At 31.9% G+C, this 19,940-nt stretch overlaps 3 protein-coding genes across 4 annotated transcripts; 2 read left to right on the plus strand and 1 right to left on the minus strand.

Moving 5' to 3' along the window:
- Positions 1-1,115: 1,115 nt before the first annotated feature.
- On the plus strand, positions 1,116-2,715 carry LOC102611127 (peroxidase 64-like). The gene is made up of 4 exons (XM_006466942.4): positions 1,116-1,469; positions 1,577-1,765; positions 1,863-2,025; positions 2,117-2,715. Exons 1-4 carry the CDS (start codon positions 1,266-1,268, stop codon positions 2,497-2,499), a joined length of 939 nt encoding a protein of 312 aa, XP_006467005.1. The 5' UTR covers positions 1,116-1,265; the 3' UTR covers positions 2,500-2,715.
- Positions 2,705-4,858, minus strand: LOC102611418 (uncharacterized). Of its 2 annotated transcripts, XM_006466943.4 has the most exons (8): positions 4,517-4,858; positions 4,305-4,409; positions 4,131-4,217; positions 3,725-3,775; positions 3,500-3,593; positions 3,320-3,404; positions 3,049-3,202; positions 2,705-2,967 (listed from the first exon to the last, which is right to left on the minus strand). In XM_006466943.4, the coding sequence occupies exons 1-8, from the start codon at positions 4,637-4,639 to the stop codon at positions 2,941-2,943; spliced, it is 726 nt and encodes a 241-aa protein (XP_006467006.1). In that variant the 5' UTR covers positions 4,640-4,858; the 3' UTR covers positions 2,705-2,940. The 2 variants fall into 2 exon arrangements, with proteins under 2 accessions (XP_006467006.1, XP_006467007.1); XM_006466944.4 differs by lacking the exon at positions 3,500-3,593 and having other exon boundaries at positions 3,730-3,775.
- A 316-nt stretch (positions 4,859-5,174) lies between these two features.
- On the plus strand, positions 5,175-7,904 carry LOC102610823 (uncharacterized). Its single transcript, XM_006466941.4, has 5 exons — positions 5,175-5,453; positions 6,418-6,536; positions 6,970-7,027; positions 7,162-7,239; positions 7,380-7,904. The coding sequence occupies exons 1-5, from the start codon at positions 5,264-5,266 to the stop codon at positions 7,574-7,576; spliced, it is 642 nt and encodes a 213-aa protein (XP_006467004.1). The 5' UTR covers positions 5,175-5,263; the 3' UTR covers positions 7,577-7,904.
- Positions 7,905-19,940: the final 12,036 nt, after the last annotated feature.

Genomic DNA, 19,940 nt, shown 5'->3' on the forward strand with positions numbered 1-19,940 from the left:
GAGCTGGCCGTTGCAATGTTTGCTCCACTTCCTGCATTTCAACTACAGGGCCATCTTCCAACTCCCTTACTTTAATGGGCCAGGATGTATCACAATATGCAACAAATTGATAACTAATATAAAACAACATAACATGCAATATTTCACTCAAAACATTAAACAAAGTGACGTTATATATGCAAAAAAAAAAAAAAATTTGTCAAAATGAAACTGGGGCAAATAGTAATAGGTTTAGTATGTCGACCATTATATCCAATGGAAGCATCGATGTCGTCGTTTGCTAGACTTCGATCACGGGATTCCTGAGTTTGAGTGTAAGAAATTTCGATGGAATTTTGCCGTTAGGGTTTAAGGAAATGAGATGCCTTGATGATAATTGCTGCTTGGCCGCGGGAACTAATGCGACCAACCGCCGCAGAAACATGGGCTGAGCCCAATTGGCGTTCTGGGCCTGCTGCATTTTAGGCCAGCCTGAAGAAAATTTTCTTTTAACAAACATAAAGAATTTTTGAAGTTCAATACGTTTCATTCCTGTAGTGAAGAGTAATGCTAGAGTCTAGACCATAATTAATCTTTTAGAGATTTCATGTCAACTGATGCCATATATTATCATGGTTAAATAAGTAATTATTTAAGTTATAATAACATATAGTTTAATTTAGCTGATTACTAGAGTCGAATCTTAAAAAAAAATAGGCATATTTTTAGGGGAAAAAAGAATATATTACATGAAATAAGTTCACGAAAATGAGATAACTTCATGAAAAATCCTTTTATATGTCTAAGCGCTTTGTTATAGAGCATTATCAAAATCCCCATCATATCGTTTGTTAAGAAACCGACCACTATAACTAATAGGAAGCTTAAAAACCAATCTTTGATTACAGAAATAACGACTCTGATGGCTGAATCCTAACCGCCTCAATCTTCATTCTTTTACAAAATTGTAGGGCCACTTTGCTATAATGCAAACAAATGCTTCTTGATTTTTATTATTAGTATTTTTTCCTCACGAGCTCTCAGCGGATAATTAATTAATGAATTTCAAGGCCAAAGATGGATGTGACAAAGATTTGTCTCGTAGCAATGCTAGAATGCTTAGAATTTAAGACTTCATAATTACCACTTTGGTTAACAAATTCGTTTATTAGGGCCACATTCTCATCCTGTCTAGAGAAAATCTCTGCCACTATAAATACCATTGTTAAGCTTCATTATCTCCACAAAAAAGCCCAAGTTAAGAGCAAAAAAGAGGTTTAATTATCATGGCATTTCGAGTTGCATTCTTGACCTCACTCCTCATACTTTCAATGTCTTCATCAGGAAATGCACTGAGTTTGAATTACTATGAGAAAACATGCCCTGATGCTGAGTGGATCATTGCGGCTGCTGTCAAGGCTGCAGCTGCAAAAGATAAAACTGTCCCTGCAGCATTACTTCGGATGCATTTTCACGACTGTTTTATTAGAGTATTAAGTTTCCTATTGATCTCACTCGTTAACATTTTTTTTTTTTTTTTTTTTGACGATTCAAAGTTCATTTTGGTCTAAATCGCCTGCATTTCTTTTCTGTTAAGGGATGTGATGCATCAGTCCTGTTAAATTCAAAGGGGAGCAACAAGGCAGAAAAGGATGGACCTCCTAATGTTTCTTTGCATGCATTCTATGTCATTGATAACGCAAAGAAACAAGTAGAAACATTGTGCCCCGGTGTTGTCTCATGTGCTGATATTTTGGCTTTGGCCGCCAGAGATGCTGTTGTCCTTGTAAGATACTGCAAACTAATATACTTTCTATTAACCAATCAATTTTTTCCCCTTAAATTGATCATCTTTGGATTGCTTATTTGATTTAATCTCACAGTCTGGAGGTCCAACTTGGGACGTGCCTAAAGGAAGAAAAGATGGAAGAACATCCAAGGCTAGTGAAACAGTACAATTGCCCGCTCCGACCTTCAACATTTCTCAATTACAGCAGAGTTTCTCCCAGCGAGGTCTATCAATGGAGGACCTAGCAGCTCTTTCAGGTAAACATGCCCCACCTGCCACGGTCATCCATATAGCAAATTGCATTTATGAGCAGACAATGACAATGTTTTGGTTATGACTCTTTTGTAGGAGGGCATACTCTAGGATTTGCTCACTGTTCCTCCTTCCAAAGCAGAATAAACATGAACAATGCCGACCCTACAATAAATCCTTCATTTGCAGAGAGCTTGAGGAATATTTGTCCAATCCACAACCAGGCAAAGAATGCTGGTGCTAACATGGATGCTTCTTCAGCAACTTTTGATAATACATACTACAAGCTTATCCTGCAGGGAAAGAGCTTGTTTGCTTCAGACCAAGCTCTGCTCAGTCACCCAGAGACCAAAAATTTAGTTTCTAAATTTGCCAGCTCGCACCAATCTTTCAATGAAGCTTTTGTGAAGTCTATGATCAAAATGAGTAGCATCAATGGAGGACAGGAGGTCCGGAAAGATTGTAGGGTGGTAAACTAAGGATCAGTATCTTAGCTTACAGATAGCTCCAGTCAATCTCACAGTAAGAAAGCAGGAAAATCCATAAACAGGCTGGCTTTGTTTTGATCTACTGGTACTTGATGTACTGCACAAGTAGATGCCTGTCCAACTTGCATTGATATGGTTGAATGACAACCATAATATTGTAGTAATAATTTTAAGCATAATATATAAGAGTTGGATCTAAACTAGATTATGTTGCAACTTGATAGCATAAATAAACATTTATCAAAATTCAACAGAATACGCTTAAAAGTTGCAAACACAAGCGTATGGCTCACACTGTAGTCCAGTTAGGAAGTTGAATTCTGAACAAATAAAAACTTGAATTCAACATCTTATCTCCTCAGATACTCTCATGCATTCAAAGATAACATATCTTACAGTCCATGACATGCAGAAGTCGTCCTAAAACATCAGTCATCTCACAGTGGAAGTCGAAGTTTCCTGTGCCGTAATATGCAAGAATGTAAATAAGAGTTGCAGTAAACTCACAGGTGCTCATCCATGCAATTAGTATTTGGTTACCTCAGGTGATTCATGATTCAACACAATCTCTGCCAATTGAATGTTGCCATTTAGCTCACGAGCTTTATAATGTGGCAAGAATGAAAAGCCATCAACAAGCTTCACACACTTCAATCCCCATTTCACCATCAAGAACTCAATAAGATGATGCCCACTGCAGTGTGCCAGAAACAGAAAGAATAAGTAAAGATTGGATGAGGGGAAAAAAAAAACATCATTACCAGTAGATTGTGCAAACCACAATCTGTGCAGACAGAAGAAATAAGAATACCTTCGATTATGATAAGTCGTAATGAAGACTGATCCTGGAGAACTCTGGAGCAGATATGTGATGGTGGCAAAGAGGTCATCAAAGGCTTACCAGCAAAACCAGAAACAACATTTCAGCTTGAGCCAACAAATCAAATGGTAAGAAGAGAACAGATCAAGATTTCAAAAGCACAAATTTTACCACTTGCATCATAAAATACATCAGCCCCCAGAATAATATTGGGATTTAAATCGAATATAGATGCATCCAAAAATCCCCATGTCAGTCCCATTACCTACAGAATATAACATGTCTACTGAAAAACAACTCAAAAGGCAACATTTTTTTTTTCATCTTTCAATGCGAAGACAAGCAGTAAACTGGCAGGGTAAATATGTGAAACAGTTAAAAATTGCGATAATTTACTCTACAGTTCAATTTATTCATTTCGCAGACTCTTCTCATGTTCTTCAGCACCTGCAATGGAAAAGTACAAGAAAAATTAAAGTAAATTAAATTAAATCAAGGCAAGAAGTAACTACATTCTTGACAAATTAATTAAAGTACCAAGTTATGTATTTACATTCATAATCTGCTTCTTCAACAGAATTCACCAACGAGCTGAAAGCAATTATAACTTGCGCTTTCAAAATGGTAAAAGCACTTTAATTAATATCTACTTTTTTTTTAAGATAACTGCTTTTAGGTGCTTTTACTTTATTAAAAAAAAAACACAAATAAATACAATGAAAAAACTTAAACATTTAAATTTTAATGAAACAGGTCCCCAATAAAGGAGAAAAAAAAAATGAAATTTAAAGGATATAGATACCTCTATCCGATTGGAATCATCAGTAAGAGTGACATTCGATCCCACTTTTGCTGCTACCAATCCAGGCAATGAAGTTCCTGCACCGAGCTGCAAAACTAGCAATCATGTAAACAACATTTATCAACACGATTATTGATTAATGATAAGCTGAATGAGGATCGGAATTGCATATGCCTCAACTACGTTCGCCCCGGAAAAGCGATATCTCTGTTGCCAAACATACTCCGCCAGGATAACACTACAGGGCCATACGAACAGCCCGTATTCTTCTTTCATATTCTGATCAGCGATAGCGAACAACAAACAAACAAACCAATAAATAAAATATAAGAGAAACAGTGATCGAACATTTTTGGTCTTTGATAATTTTCTCAAAAGAGAAGTACCTCAATGATAGCGATAGAGAAGGAGGATTTATCCGATTCATCGACGAAATAATGCTGAGATACCGTGGTCATGTGCTTATCGGTCATTTCATCCTCGTCCTTTTCAGAACCAACGTCCCTCATCCGGTGGCGCTTAACCTAGGCGCCAACTGAGGTGCTATGCTTTCTCTGATCTATCAATTAAAATATTTTTTTTTATAAAAAAATTATTTCTTGATCAAATTATACGTATACATACATATTTACGTATAACTTATGTCAACTTTTAACTAATTTTTCATAACCCCTTTTCTAAATAATTCATTTATGTTTTTTTTAAAAAAAAAAAAAAACTGAAATTGAGCCGATTAGTAAATCTCAGTTTTAAATTGAATTATTGTCATCCATCATTATCCTTCTTATGTCTCTTATCCGATAAGTATTTTCGGCCCAGAGAATTATCAAAAGCCTAGAGTTCAGTACGCAGCAGACATACAAAACTTTTGTTGCATCGATCGAAAATCAACGGTCAAGACCAAGGCCCCATCTAATGAGGCAGAATCAACGCGCCAAAATGGACAATGGCCCACGCCTAAAGCAAACACACCGATTTCCTACGCACGTCGCTCCCATGCAATCACTGTCCACCTGTCAATTCACTGATTTAACTTTGCACCCTCCCTTTCGATCGAGAACCAGCCCCAATCTTCTCCTTCACTTAAGCAAACCAAAAGTAAAGCCCTCAGTGCAAGCACTCGCTCTACTCCAATGGCTTTCGCTCACTACTTGACTGCTGTTCGCCCTGTTCCCGTTGTCACCTCAGAACAGACTAAAATTTCAATATTGCCGTTGTTCACTTCTTCTTCTTCTTCGTCTTCTTCAGTTAGCACTCAGTCTTTGTTTTCAAAGGCTCGAAAGCTCTCTCTCTTTCCTAGATTCCGCAGAATCGGACATAAAGGTAATTGCATCAGCTTATAAAAGTTTGATTATTTTATTAATGTTTATAGTTAGTTTGTCGAGGATTTATAGATAGATATTGAGAATGTTGCTGGGTCTAAAAGTACTACTCCTGAGAATAAGTTTTAAGTCACAGTTTGACGATAATGTTTTGTCAATTTTGACGAATTCTGATGGGAAGTGAAGTCATGGACTTTAAAATCCTATTTGGATTATTTATTTATTGCTGAGGAGGGCACTGATCATGGCCACCCCTCCACATGTAGAATTGTAATTTCTTAACTTGAAATATGTCTGTGCAGTTCATTTTATGAAGGTAATTTACTACTTCTGCAATAAAGAAGCTCACTTAGCACTTCAATTAATAAATGAATGGAAAGTAACATCTCTAGGGCAGGAATAAAATTTGCTGTAGCAGATCGACTTAGGTCTGGTTTCTAACTGCCACGCTTCAGCTTAGTTTTGAAACCACCCCAGCTATATTGTGTGGTAAATACGGTGCTTAAAGATTTTCAGTCTTGTAGTGTCTCGGGATTTGTATTCTTTCTTTTAGGGCTAGTGATTCATGGCAGCTGGGGATTAAAGCCACAGCACTCAGTTGCAAACAGGCCCATATTTTACCTCAATTTACTTGCTACATATATTGTGCATACTGCATCAAAATGATAGCACAAGAAGTAATTGCGGCAAGGCGACTTTATATGATACTTTAGAAGAAAATAAAAGCAGAAAGGAAGATATTGCTGTGAAGTTTCTTTTTCATTAAGTAGTCATTTGAATTGCTTTGTTTTGTTTAAGATGCTCTGATTTTCCTGTTGCCTGCTGATGATATTTATCCATACTTGGTGATTTTCTAGCTGCAATGTTTTCTTCTTATCTCATTGCAAGTAATTTTGAAAGTTAGAGAATGTATGCCCTTTATTTTTCTCTAATGACACTGTTTTTTAAAATCTGATTTCCATCAGCCAAGGTTAAGTCTCCAGAATCTGAAATCAACTCAGTTGCAGAAGCATTTACTAATTTCAAGCATCTTCTCCTGCCGATCACAGACCAGAATCCATATCTCTCTGAAGGAACAAGACAGGTGACTTTTCTTTATAGACACTCTTATGTTAAACTTATTTTCTTTAGAAAAATTACTTCAATCTCATGTGATCTTTGGAGATATTTTTTCTTATGTTCATGTTAAATATTTGTTGGAATTTAGACGCTTGGTACCTTTCCTATTGCAAGTATTCATGTCAGTTGTTAGGAGTATGAATGTGGTGCGATTTTGTTTTAAGATTCTGATGGTATATATGTGAGTTTCTGGTTGTAATGGGATTTGAGATATTGGTTCTCCTGTAATTTGAAACCGTAGAGTAGAGTCTTTCATAATGCTGATGACAGAGCAAAGTCTTTCATGACAAAATGGGAGGATCGCCGACCTCTAGCTTTGTCAAGTCAATGTCGAATCTAATTTTGTATTGTTTGCATGTTGCAACCATCTCACACATTGGTTTAATTGTTTCTAAAAGGCAGCTGCAACTACTGCTGCTTTAGCAAAGAAGTATGGAGCCGACATCACTGTTGTGGGTATGTAAGCTGGCCTCTGTTGATACCATTTTGATATATGCTAATGAGTGCAACTAAGCAGTAGAGACAAGTCTACTCTAACAGCCCAGTTTAGTAAATGATTCAAGGGAAATGGAACTTTATGTTCTTTGCAGTTATAGATGAAAGGCAGAAAGAATCGCTGCCAGAGCATGAAAACCGGTTGTCTAGCATCCGCTGGCACCTCTCTGAAGGTATGTACGAAACTTTGTGCTTTCGTAAACATGCCAGAGTATTTGTCTTTATCATGTGGAAATATGTTTCTTTATGACCCAACTACTGAGTTGCATAACTGTATTGATACAAAAATAACAATAACAATATATGTTTATAGGTGGATTCCAGGAATTCAGATTGTTAGAGAGACTTGGGGAAGGAAGCTCCAAGCCCACAGCTATCATTGGTGATGTTGCTGATGAATTGAATTTAGATTTAGTAATCATAAGCATGGAAGCCATCCATTCGAAGCATGTAGATGCAAACCTTCTTGCTGAGTTCATTCCATGCCCTGTCTTGCTTTTGCCATTGTAAATGTTTGCTTTTGCAAAACCCAAGCACCAACTGAATCGTGTTGCAAAATGCGGGTTTCCCTTGACGGGCATCTATGATCATAGAAGACACAGTTTTAGCTTGTTGGACTCTGTTTGTGTCTGGCCCGTTCTGAATAAGACCATTGGCACAAGGGAAAGGCCGAGGCTCAGACTCCTGCTGTAAATTTTAGTTTCGTTCTTGATTTGGCTTTTCTTGTGTGAATGTTATTTACCCCATTATCGAGTAATCATGGTGTGGACAATCCACTTTTCTGATTCATGTTTTGAGACACAGCATGGTTGGTATATGATAAAATTAGAATTTTGGTGTCTCTGACTTTCAGATTTCATAGTAACGTTTAGGATTGTACACAATTTTACTCCCTTTTAAATCTGGATTATACAAGTCAAAGCATTTTGGTTATCTGTCTGTTTGTACGTCCACCGTCAAAGCCCATGGACAATAGTTGTCAAACATACCCTACGTGTCGTCTGGCCCGGAATTAGAAAGTATTTTGAAACACAACTTTCCCGTCATCCCGTGCATCGGAGGAGCATGAACTTTGAATCAGAGAAAAGCTGCGCGTTGGCTTCTGTTTGGTGTTTATTCTTCATTTTTCCTGTTTCCCCTAGAAAGTAGAAACGCTAATCCAAGTATCCCTCTTTCTATTCACTTTTAAGACCAAACTCAGTGTTCAGGTCCATGAAAACGTAAGGAGAATGTTTTCTCTTAACTGAAATTTTAATTTGTAAGCATGCCGGGCGAATTATAAGCGCTTTTATTCGCGGCGAGGGCGAGCTCTAAAATTGAGAAATTCTGCCGAAAGTTGATGGTGAAAGCCCATCTTCGACTGTAGAAGCACTTTTACTCGCAACACCAGCTTCAAAGAGTTGGATTATTGGCACCCCTCCAAAATCCTCTTAAACCCCCACTATGCATTTTTAATTGTAGCCTTCGATATAATTACATTAAGAGACACAAACATATCTAATTAAACCCACATATATAATACTGGTAATTTTTCTTTTGCTAAAAATTAATTCTTTGTACAACCTGATAAGTTTTACTACCCGGTATTCTTTACTTCATTTTGAACGCCCCTTGCCATTATACACATTTTTCTTTTCTAAATATTAATTAAATTAGTTTATTTAAATAAAAAACTGAAACTGTTTTCATTCCGCTTAGAGTGCATGTGCATTCGCCAATGACAGCATGGTGAAGAACCCAATACTAGATTGAATTTCTTTTGTGTTTATAATAAAGCCATAACAAAAGTTTCAGATCTCCAAGAGGTTGAAAGCATCTACAGTTGTTTATAAATAGACTTAATTGAGGGGACAATAACTAATAAGAAAAAAATTGTTTTTACAAAAAAGTAAACTAGTAAGAAGAATATATTTAGTATAACTATAGTAGTGTTTTTTTTTTAAATCTAAAGTATAAATAAATCTAAATTAATTTGAATTTTTAAAAAACTTGAATATTTAAGGGTGTTTGTTTTTTAACTTAATGACTTAAAGTGATTTAATTTAATTAATTAAGTTAATTAGAAGTGCTTATTTTTATAATAGGACTTTTCAAATAATTTTGACTTAATAAGATAACCAATTTTTTTGGCTTTTTATTGAATAAAGAAATATGAATCAATCACTAATTTCTAATGTCAAAAATATCCCTAATTAATTGTTTATTTTTCATGTCTATCCTTCCTCGGTTTGTTTCTTCTATCAAATTCTTGAATCTTCCATTATTGGTAATCAAAAGTTTTATTTTGAAACTTTTTTATGTAATTATATAATTTGTTTTTATAAATATATATATATATATATATATATATATATATATATATATATATATTATAATTCCAAAATCATTATGTATTCACTTGAACGTGGTTTTACTTATATATGATAAAATATTATGGCATTTATATTTGACATTCAAATTTAATAAGGATACAAATATAAAAGTATATATTTTTAGTTCTTAAAGTTGAAAAAACAAATAACTTAATACTTGTTTTCAGAGATTCGGGGAAAAAAAAAAGCAAACATATCAGACAGTTCTCTTCAAATTTTATACCAATTCAGCTCTATTTAGATTTTGGATAAAAACAAATGCCATCTAAATCTGAATAATAGTTTTTTTTTTGTTTGAATCTCCGAAAATAGGTACTAATTCATTTTAAAAAAAAATTAAAAAAATCTTAGATCAAGAAATTTTACATTTGCACCTTTACATAATTTTAATGTTAAACAAATAATAGAAAAAACTTAAAGAACATAAATAATATAGCATTTTATTATTTCATACATTATGTTCAAATGAATACAACTCTTTAATATCCTAAACTAGAAAATGTTGATCAATTTTATTGTAGTTTATAATGTTTTATATGAAAAATATTCATAAAAAAATTATAAAGCTAAATGATGTTAATTTGGAAAAAAATAAAAGGATCAAAAATAAAAATATTCTTCTTTACTATTACAAGCTATAGAGATGAATGATAATGGTAATTATTAAGTTTAGTTTGGGTAAAGATGAAAATAAATTAATTTGAATAGGGATGTTTTGGAGAATATATTGCAATGATGACTTTTATATTAAGTAAAAAGCTAAAAAAATTGGCTTAATAACTTAATGATTGAAAATTTTTATTAAGTTAAAAAAATAAATAGACTTAACGGTTTAACTAGTTGAAATTAAGTTAATTAAATCATTAAGTTAAAAAAAAGAACTGTTGGTATGGGGTTTGAACAATATTAAGAAAATTAAAAGAGTGGGATACCTATGATTAATAGTTTTTAATTAAGCTAATTTTTATAATTACTGGAGGCGTCATAGAAAATTTATATATTTTAATGGGGTAAATATGCAAAAGATATTTCGAGGGATGCCAATAGAAGCCTCAAGATATATTGCAAGGAATCTTATACGCGTTCGGGCCATAGCCCAGCACCAGCAGCAAGTTAGGAAGACCACGTGACAAACTAACAACCCTCTTTGTTGGTAAAGACCACTCGTGTGATAGTCAATCAAGCGTGCGAATAATGGAAGGTTCTTTGCTCCTTTTTTTTCTTTTTCTTTTGGGATATTTTCATTTTCCCACCAAAGGTATTCTGACACATCATGTCAGTACCATGGTTTGGTAAAACTATCAATTTAACACCAAACATTTAAATTGTTAGTATTTTCCCATCATTCCGTTAAAACTCAGTTAATATGTAACAGGAATTTTTTAAAAAGTCAATTTTACCCCTGAAGCATAAAAGACCATGTAATTAATCTTTTATGAATTTTGTAATTAAATCATCATTTATTGTTCTTCCTTCTTAAATGACAAAAATTACCCTTTATGAATTTTGTAAAATTGACCGTGTGGTGTTAGGTAATTCATAAATTGATTTAATTTATTTAATTTTTAAAGGGCAAATTTATTTATTTAATTTTTTGTGTAAAATTATTATCATCATATCAAAGATTAAATTGCTTCTTTTGCATATTCTTTTTTTTTCCCTTTCATAAATTGAGTTTTAGTAGCATAATAAATTGTCTTTAGCTCGTCAATTTAATAAATAAATTTACCCTTTAAAAATTAAATAAATTAAATCAATTTATAAAGTACCTAGCACCACACGGTCAATTTTACAAAATTTATAAAGGGTAATTTTTGTCTTTTAAGAAGGAAGAACAACAAATGATGATTTAATTACAAAATTCATAAAAGGTTAATTACATAGTCTTTTACGCTCCTGGGGTAAAATTGACTTTTTATGAATTTTCTGTTACATATTAACTAAGTTTTAATGGAATAGTGGGAAAATGCTCACAGTTTAAACGTTTGGTGATAAATTGATAGTTTTACCAAACCACGGTACTGACATGATGTGTCAGAATACCTTTAGTGGAAAAATGATAATATCCCTTTTCTTTTTTACCATGTTCTTGTTCTATTTTATGAAAAATGCGATAATATTATATATTATATATATAGACACACACACACTCGACAAAAAATGCACTTGGTGGGTTATTCTTTCACGTATCTAAAATGAAACGGGTAGTATATATATAGCATAGCATAAATATGAATTTCTTGGGCTCTTTGATATAATTTAGATTTAATTCTTCAAAAAAAAAGTTGTTCTTGGATTTAAATCAACTTTAATTTACAACTTTTCTTTTAAAATTACTTTGTAAATTTTTTAGAGAATGTATTTGGGGACCTATCAAAAAATAGAGAACAAAACAACATTTGGTTTTGTCAAGAGCAATTCTTTAATATTAAGAGTAATAATAGAGCCACAAACTCTTGTACAAATTTAATTTGTACAAACTCATGTGGCATGATAAGATTGGTTGAATTAAATATCATTTGACCCACATGATTTGTTTTTATTATTTTATATTTTTATTCAATCAATAAATTAATGCCACGTCAGTTCGTACAAGATAAATTTGTGCAAAAATTTGTGGCTGTATCATCACTCTAATATTAATAATATATGGCGTACAAATAATGTAAAAGCAAAACAGCTTGTATTTCCCTTTCCATGTTTGAAACTGTCTACCGGAGAAAGGAAAAATAAGTAAAAATTTATGAAAATAACCATAAAATTTTAGTATTTTCTAAATTTAACCCCTAACTTTTTTCTTATCATAATTAGCCAAAGACTAAACTTTTGGTCCAAAATACCCAGTCAAACTAGCCTAAGTCGTTCTTCTCACCTCACCATCGTCGACAACTTCCTGTCAAATCTCTCCTGAAAATCATTCCTCTCACCGAAATCTCTCTCACTGCAATGCAATCCACCCATCTTCAATGACTTCCTGTCAAATCTCTCAACAAAATTTTCTTGTCACCCAAATCACCGGCATCAACTGTGCAATGAGAAGAACCAAGGTGAGCTATTTTCTTTATGCTTTATTTCATTAGTTAAGAACGAAATTTGAGAGTAATGTTGGTAGTAATTTGAGAATAATGGTGGTGTTAGTGGCTGTTGTGGTGGTGGTTGTTGGAGAGTGTGCAATGGGCTAGCCATCGCACAAAATTTGGGTGCAATTGTTGCCCTCGCACCAAAACACAGTTCTTGTACTTTTTCTTTATCTTAATTTTTATTTTATATTATTATTATAATAATTTTATAAAATTTTATTATGGATACATGGTAAAAAATAAATTGGCAAAGCGTAATTCACCCACATCGAGGAAGGATATGAGCCTGATGAAGTTAGGTTTTGAAGATCGTTTCTCGGGCTGTATAACAGAAATATCAAAATTTAAAATAGTCGTCAAAGTTATTTAGAGTATTAACGCGAAAATAATTATTGTTATCAAAAGTGATATTTTCATGCACTTCATAGATCTGGAGAGTTATGCATTCAGTAGTGTTCAAATTCACAACATATTCTTAGGCAAGTAACACATGAAGAAATTGATAAAAATCAGTAGTGGTTTTTATTTGAAGAGCATTTGATATGTTTATAGATTAGAAAGTAGTGCCTAATTACGAAACTTTCTGGTGGTCAAGATGTCATAAAAAAAAATGAAGATGCACCATGAGTTACTTGATAAGTATTTCAATAGTAGATTTAAAGACTTAGATCTCAAACAATTGAATGCTGTATTTGCCAATTTGAATTTTTGTGCTATGGACGACATTGATGGTAGTTTAATGCATTGAAAATTCATATTGTATAAGAACATACTCTAACCTTAAAATGCTCTTCAATTAATGAATTTATATTTTCAGTTACACTGAGAGTAATGAGGTTTGTTAAGAGTATTGAATAAAATTTAGAATTTGTAAAAGTGACATTGTTTGTAAATTTGTTGAAAATGATGAGAGTTGTTTGATCTAAAAAATTAGTATTTAATTAGAAATGATAAGAAAAAGATTGAGGAGTCAAATTTGAAAAGTTCAAAAGTTTTGTAATTATTTTCGTAAATTTTCCAAAAATAAAGAAAAGATCTGATTGCAGTAGCACTTGTCTGTTGCCTATTGGCAGCGCTGCTATATAATAATTTTCTAGGAATCAACTGAAAGCAAATCTTCTTTTTTTGAGTGCTTCGTCGACATTTTTCTCCCTTTTTCTTAAATCTTTTTCCACTTTGCAGACCCCACAAAAAACTTAAAACTAACCCTCCAGATAATAATGATTCATTCACGCGAATTGAGATAAAACCAGTATACGTTACCACACCAATATGAAAAATAAGGTTTTATTTATTTATAATCCCTTTTCACCAAAATAAATTGTTAGCATGTCACAATATGTTGCGCCAATAATAGGTATGTGACTCAAATTTTACTAAAAGCAATATAAATTGCTCTTCAATTTATTAGGACCAACTTATATATAATATTTGGAGAAATATATCTACCTTAATTATACATATATTAAGAGAGGATATATATTTGTATCATGAATGTAATTTTTTTTGTTAAAAAGAAGAGAAAAAAAGAGAAGAAAAAAGAGTGCTCTTAACCAAGTTTAAGTTAGTTTTTTTAGTGAAGTCTAATTAGATATGGCCAATGAGCTCAATAACGGTGTCAATGACAAAATCTTGAAGGTGGGCAAGAAACAAAGAGAGCCCGAAAGGTGGAAACTGGAAAGTGAGCTAAATAATTTTAAATTGGAAAAAAAAAAGTTTGCATGTGGATTAATAAACCCAAAAATAATAATTGAAACCAGTATTAACAAGACAAACATGCAGCCAATAATTTAGATAAAAAGGGTTCAATTTATCTTAGATGGTATATAGGGCAGTCAGTCCTGGAATTGGATTCCAATCTTGCAAGTGTATCCAATGCGTCTGCCGTCCAAATTGGTACAGAGAGCGCGTAATTCGTCTTCTGAATTCTGAGTCAAGATATTCCTTTCTCCTGGTCTGATAGCCAATGTGTTTGGTAGTGGTGGGGAAAAAAAAATGGAATCACCAAATGAACCGAAACGAACTAGTCATTCGGTTATGAAATTGACAAAAAAAAAAAACCATCGGTTTAATTAAATAAGTACAATACTGAACGGAAAACTGAATAATAAGAGAAAACCAAGATTTTAAAGATTATAAAACTGAAAAAAAAAACTACCAAACTGGATCCTTGGTTTTGTTCGGTTTATATTTCTACTAAAATTTATTCGATTCAGCAAAAATCTAATCCGAACCAAACAAATACATGTCCACACCTAGTGTTTGGGAGCTTTACAGGCATAAAATAATCAAAGTATAATAAAAAAAAAATGTCAACAATGACATGAAATATAATATTCTATCTTTGCGTAAGCATTATTAAAAATCTATGGCTAATAAAACCTCGCATAACGATCACAAGCATTTATTAATTCAATTATAACGTAGACATCGACTTAATTTCAGTCTTATGTATGCTACAAATTTTCTTTATGGCTCTTATATTGAAACTATTTTATGTCACTATAAATTCTAACTTAAATCAAATCCTATTCATATTACAAATTTTTTTTGTGTGTGACTCTTATGGCAAAACTCGTTCACATCATCCTAATTTTTTTTAAATTGGGAGCTGCTATGCATTTGAGAAGAGTAAAGGGTGTGTGTTATTTTACTTTATTCATAATTTCTAAAAACAATTAGTCTTTAAAAATATTGAGGGTAAAAAAAATAAAATGATTAATAAAATTGACACGTAACTGACATAATTAAGGTGACTTGGATGGATTTAGAACGTGATGGACTTCTAATTAGTTTCTCCAAATTAATAACAGGAGGGCTTGTCTCGGTTTCCTCCAACTTCGGCTAATGTCTCTAAATGCAAATTTATGACTTAAAAAAAATTAAGACTCATTAAGGATTACAACTTCTTGGAAAAAGTATGTGTGGAAAAAGGTGTAATATAGTAGTAGTACTTTTAGAATCTTTTGATGAGCATAGACTTTTGGATAAAGGTGAGATGATGTCGGTCAAGAATTTTTTTTTCATATCTGTATTACTAAAAATCATTACCCATTTTAATTACCGTTTTTAATCAAAATTCTTTTAAAATATTTTCACCAATTCAGTGGTTATCAACTTACTGCGCTGTGTAGAAGCACTTATGGTCACCTAGAACCAGAAGATCAGTAAAATATATATGTGTGTGTGTGTGTGTGTGTGTGTGTGGACGACAACAAATAATTGAAAAAAAATAACTGTTCATATATTTAGCATTAGGAGGAACAAAATACCATCGGTGCATTGAATTTGAAGCAGGTAAGGTTTTCATAGCTCTAAATTTTTTCACCGCACCAATTATTTACATTCACAATAGAGGGGTTACTCTCAAAGGTTACAGAATCAACTTAGTGCAGAAGCACTTGCAGTTACCTTTGGATGATGTAAAGACAACCAATAAATTTCGAATAACTTCTAAATTTACCTTTTAAAAGGCGTAAACGCACCGGAAGTGCTTTTGCTATCGGTAAAATACCCTCAGCTTGAAGGAAAGGAAAGAAAAAAAAAACTTCTCTGCTTTTGCATTGTTATTAATTGGGAGAAGCCTGCATCCAAGCAGATCACTTTTTGCTAGCTCTATGCTGCATTGCTGCTTGACCGAAAAGCCATCTAGTCGAAGACTCCTTCTGAAGGTAAACAGGCAACTTCCTGCAGAAGCAATTATACCTACCAGAAGAGTGTGATAACTAGGTTTAATTTGGAGGACAAACAGACAAATATAGGAATGCAACTAACATGGAGCTTACAATAGAACCGAGATTAATTTATAACAAAAAGTTTAGGATGTGTAACAAAAATCATGAAATTTGTAATAAAAATCTTCTTACAAGTTTCAAAATTCATACACACACACACATACATATACATACATACATATGAACCGACACGCGCGTGCACACACACGCGATTTAAATGTCATGATTTAATAGAATCAAGAAGGATAATATATATATAAAGGAACACTTTCACTAGAAAGCATTTTCTTGGAAAAATACTACAATATGAACCATTACTCATTGTCTCACTAGATAAAAGTGGAGGCTCATATCCATGGCTTCTGTCCATCCTTCTCTAATGAGTCAAGAAGCACTTTTGCCTTAGAGCAGATCCTGATCTATCTTCTTTTCGCGTCACCAGTGATATTCTGTTAGACCCTGCAAGTATCAAATAATGGAGGAATTTCTTTTAAAGGTGAAACAGCCAACTTATTGCAAACTGCGTAAGCTCTTATAGTTACTAAGAATAGTGAAAATGGATATGGGTGATCTAAAACCATTTATTAAAATCTCTTATCCAAGAAAATTTGAGATATATAAACCTAAGAGATTTTTGTTTCTTGTTTACCTTTTTTTCTTTAGTGCCACCAATCATGGTTGCTAGATCAATAAGTGGCCGAAAGAAAGACTATATTATGAAAAAGGATTTAATTTTTTTTAATGTAAAGAAACACAACTTATATATATATAATAGCAAGAGCATATTAGGATGACAAAACCCATAAGAAAATGTCACTTTTAACTTTAGTAGAGTTAGTGTATTTACATTGGGTACGTTTAGCATACTATATTACATTACACCGCATTATTTGTATTACATTATGGTGTATCGCATTAAGTTGTAATATAATATTATATTTGCTGTAGTATGGATTGTATTATATAAAATATCATTATTTAAATTTATTAGTATTCAAGTTCTTAGTAATTTTTAGCTTTTTGAAATTATTATTAAATAATTATTTTTATAATATAAAAATGATTAATAATATGCTATTATTAAATAATAAAATACTTACTAATAAATTATATTTTCATAATCTATTATAATTAATTTCTACATATTAGTTATTATAATATAGTATAATTTAATATTATATGGTACAAAATATTATTATATAATTATGCAATATAATATAAATTATATTGCATTATAAAATAAAATAATATTAAATTATAATGTCAGATATAATTGTTTAATATAAATTTATTTTTAAATTTAGTATTTTAGTAAATAATAAACAATTGAATAAAATTAAAACAATTTTTACATATATCAAGTTAAATAATTAAAACTATTCTATGTAATAAAGTAAAATAATGTATTATCATTTATTTATTAAATATTTAAGTTTATTGGTATCTTATATTTATTATTAAAAATTAAAATTTTATTTAAATATAAACATAAATTAATATTTAATAAATTTAGACTTATTATAATATATGAATAATAAAAGTTAAATAATTATATTTAAAATATGAACAGTATTTCAACGAAATACAGCCCAAACCTACTCCTTATAGCTAGATTTATTTTATGGTCCTTTCATTGCATTAACCAACTTTTTAATACAGTTCAAAGAAACTAGAATTTATAGGGAAACATGGGTTGGTATAGGAGTAACGTTTTAATATAATACAATGGAATATAGAATAATACAAACTGTTAAACACACCCCTTGTGAATAATTCTATATAGTACTGTAGCAAAATTAAGATTGATTTGATCGTTCAATGTATTTTTGACAACAATGTGGAAACTGCTTTCACTAGAAGGAGTTGAAGTATTTTTAACATTTATTTTATATTGGTACCAACCAATAACGACAGGAGTTGAGAATAAACAATCATATATAATAAATAGGCTTATAAGAACACATTCACTGGGAAAGTGTTTTCTAGCTGCAAAATGTGATTTTTTTTTTTTGTCTTAACTACGAGGTGTGTGGGAAGGGCCCTAATTGTGAAAGATATTTTTAAGTCCGTACCATATTTTAGGCTAGAAGTTCCCGCTTGAATCGGTAGACACAGATTCTCCCAACAAAAGCGATTTCTCTGCGCCTTGAATCGGGGAGCAAACCCAATCAAATTATTTAATGGAACTCTATTGCTAATGGAGCCAACAGTTTATTGGTTGCAAAATGTGATTTTAATACGGCACAAGACTGCCAAGTGCTTACAGCGAAGCACTGTTCACAAAGACGCCCAAACTCGTTTGACGATGCTCATACAATCCATGGCCTCTGCCTCTCTTTCCGTATCTCTCGGAGTACGCCACGAAGCAGTTATGCCTTAAAGCAGGATTTGCTTTAGCTTCTTCTGTGGCTCCAATTATTGTCCGCTATTGCTGGACTTAATTATATAGCTGGCCCATTAAGGAAGAATTACTTTTAAATTGACAAAAACCCCATTTCGATGCTCTGTAGAAACACAAGCAATCACAGTTCCCTAGCTAAAACAGTGTAATCGAAGATAATTGTGAACCATTTATTATAAAATTTAGGGAAAAGGACATAGAGACCCCCAATATTTGAATAAGGGACACAGAGATCCCAACGTTTGAAAAAGGGACACAAAACTCTCTAATGTTTCAAAAAAGACACCCAGACCTCCATTTGTTAATATGCTATTATAATTTTAAAGTGCAATTACCATTATACCCTTATAGCATATTAAAAAATAATTGTTCATTGTTCAATTTATTTCTATATTATTAATAAAATTACAAATATAACTTCATTACCCAATTTTTCCATTTAATTTTTGTCAAATTTTCTCTTCAACTAAATAAATTTAATCCATTGCTCAGAAATAAAAATAAATTAAATTGATTACTAATATAATAAAAATAACAATTCTCCATTTAAACTTATATAATCAACAAAATAAAAAAAATTGGTTACAACAATAATTACAAAATCTTAATTGTACTAAATAACATATTCAATAAATTTTTAAATGGAGAATTGTTATTGAGAATTGTTATTTTTATTATATTAGCAATCAATTTAATTTATTTTTATTCTTGAGCAATGGATTAAATTTATTTAGTTGAAGAGAAAATTTGACAAAAATTAAATGGAAAAATTGGATAATGACGTTATATTCGTAATTTTATTAATAATATAAAAATAAATTGAACAATGAACAATTATTTTTTAATATGCTATAAGGGTATAATGGTAATTGTACTTTAAAATTATAATAGTATATTAACAAATAGGGGTCTGAGTGTCTTTTTTGAAACATTAAGGGGTTTTGTGTCCCTTTTTCAAACGTTTGGGGTCTATGTGTCCCTTATTCAAACATTGAGGGTCTCTGTGTCCTTTTTCCTAAAATTTAATCAGAATTAACGGGTTCGTTAAATTTAGTTTTTGAACTAAAACATCCATCTTTCTTCTAATCACATATTAAAACGTATGCTTCTGCTGTTTCAATTTTCTTCACATGTAACACAAAATAATTTGTTAACCGACCAATAACAGACCCAATATTCAAATTATACAAGAGTTTGCTACTTTCAAAGGAGAAAAAAAAAGGCAACTTAGTTCAGAAGCACTTACAGTTTACGTAGAAACGGGAAAAGCATTTCGGATGACACACC

The sequence above is a fragment of the Citrus sinensis genome, chromosome 7, assembly GCF_022201045.2.
Source record: "Citrus sinensis cultivar Valencia sweet orange chromosome 7, DVS_A1.0, whole genome shotgun sequence".
Taxonomy (NCBI): Eukaryota; Viridiplantae; Streptophyta; class Magnoliopsida; order Sapindales; family Rutaceae; genus Citrus; species Citrus sinensis.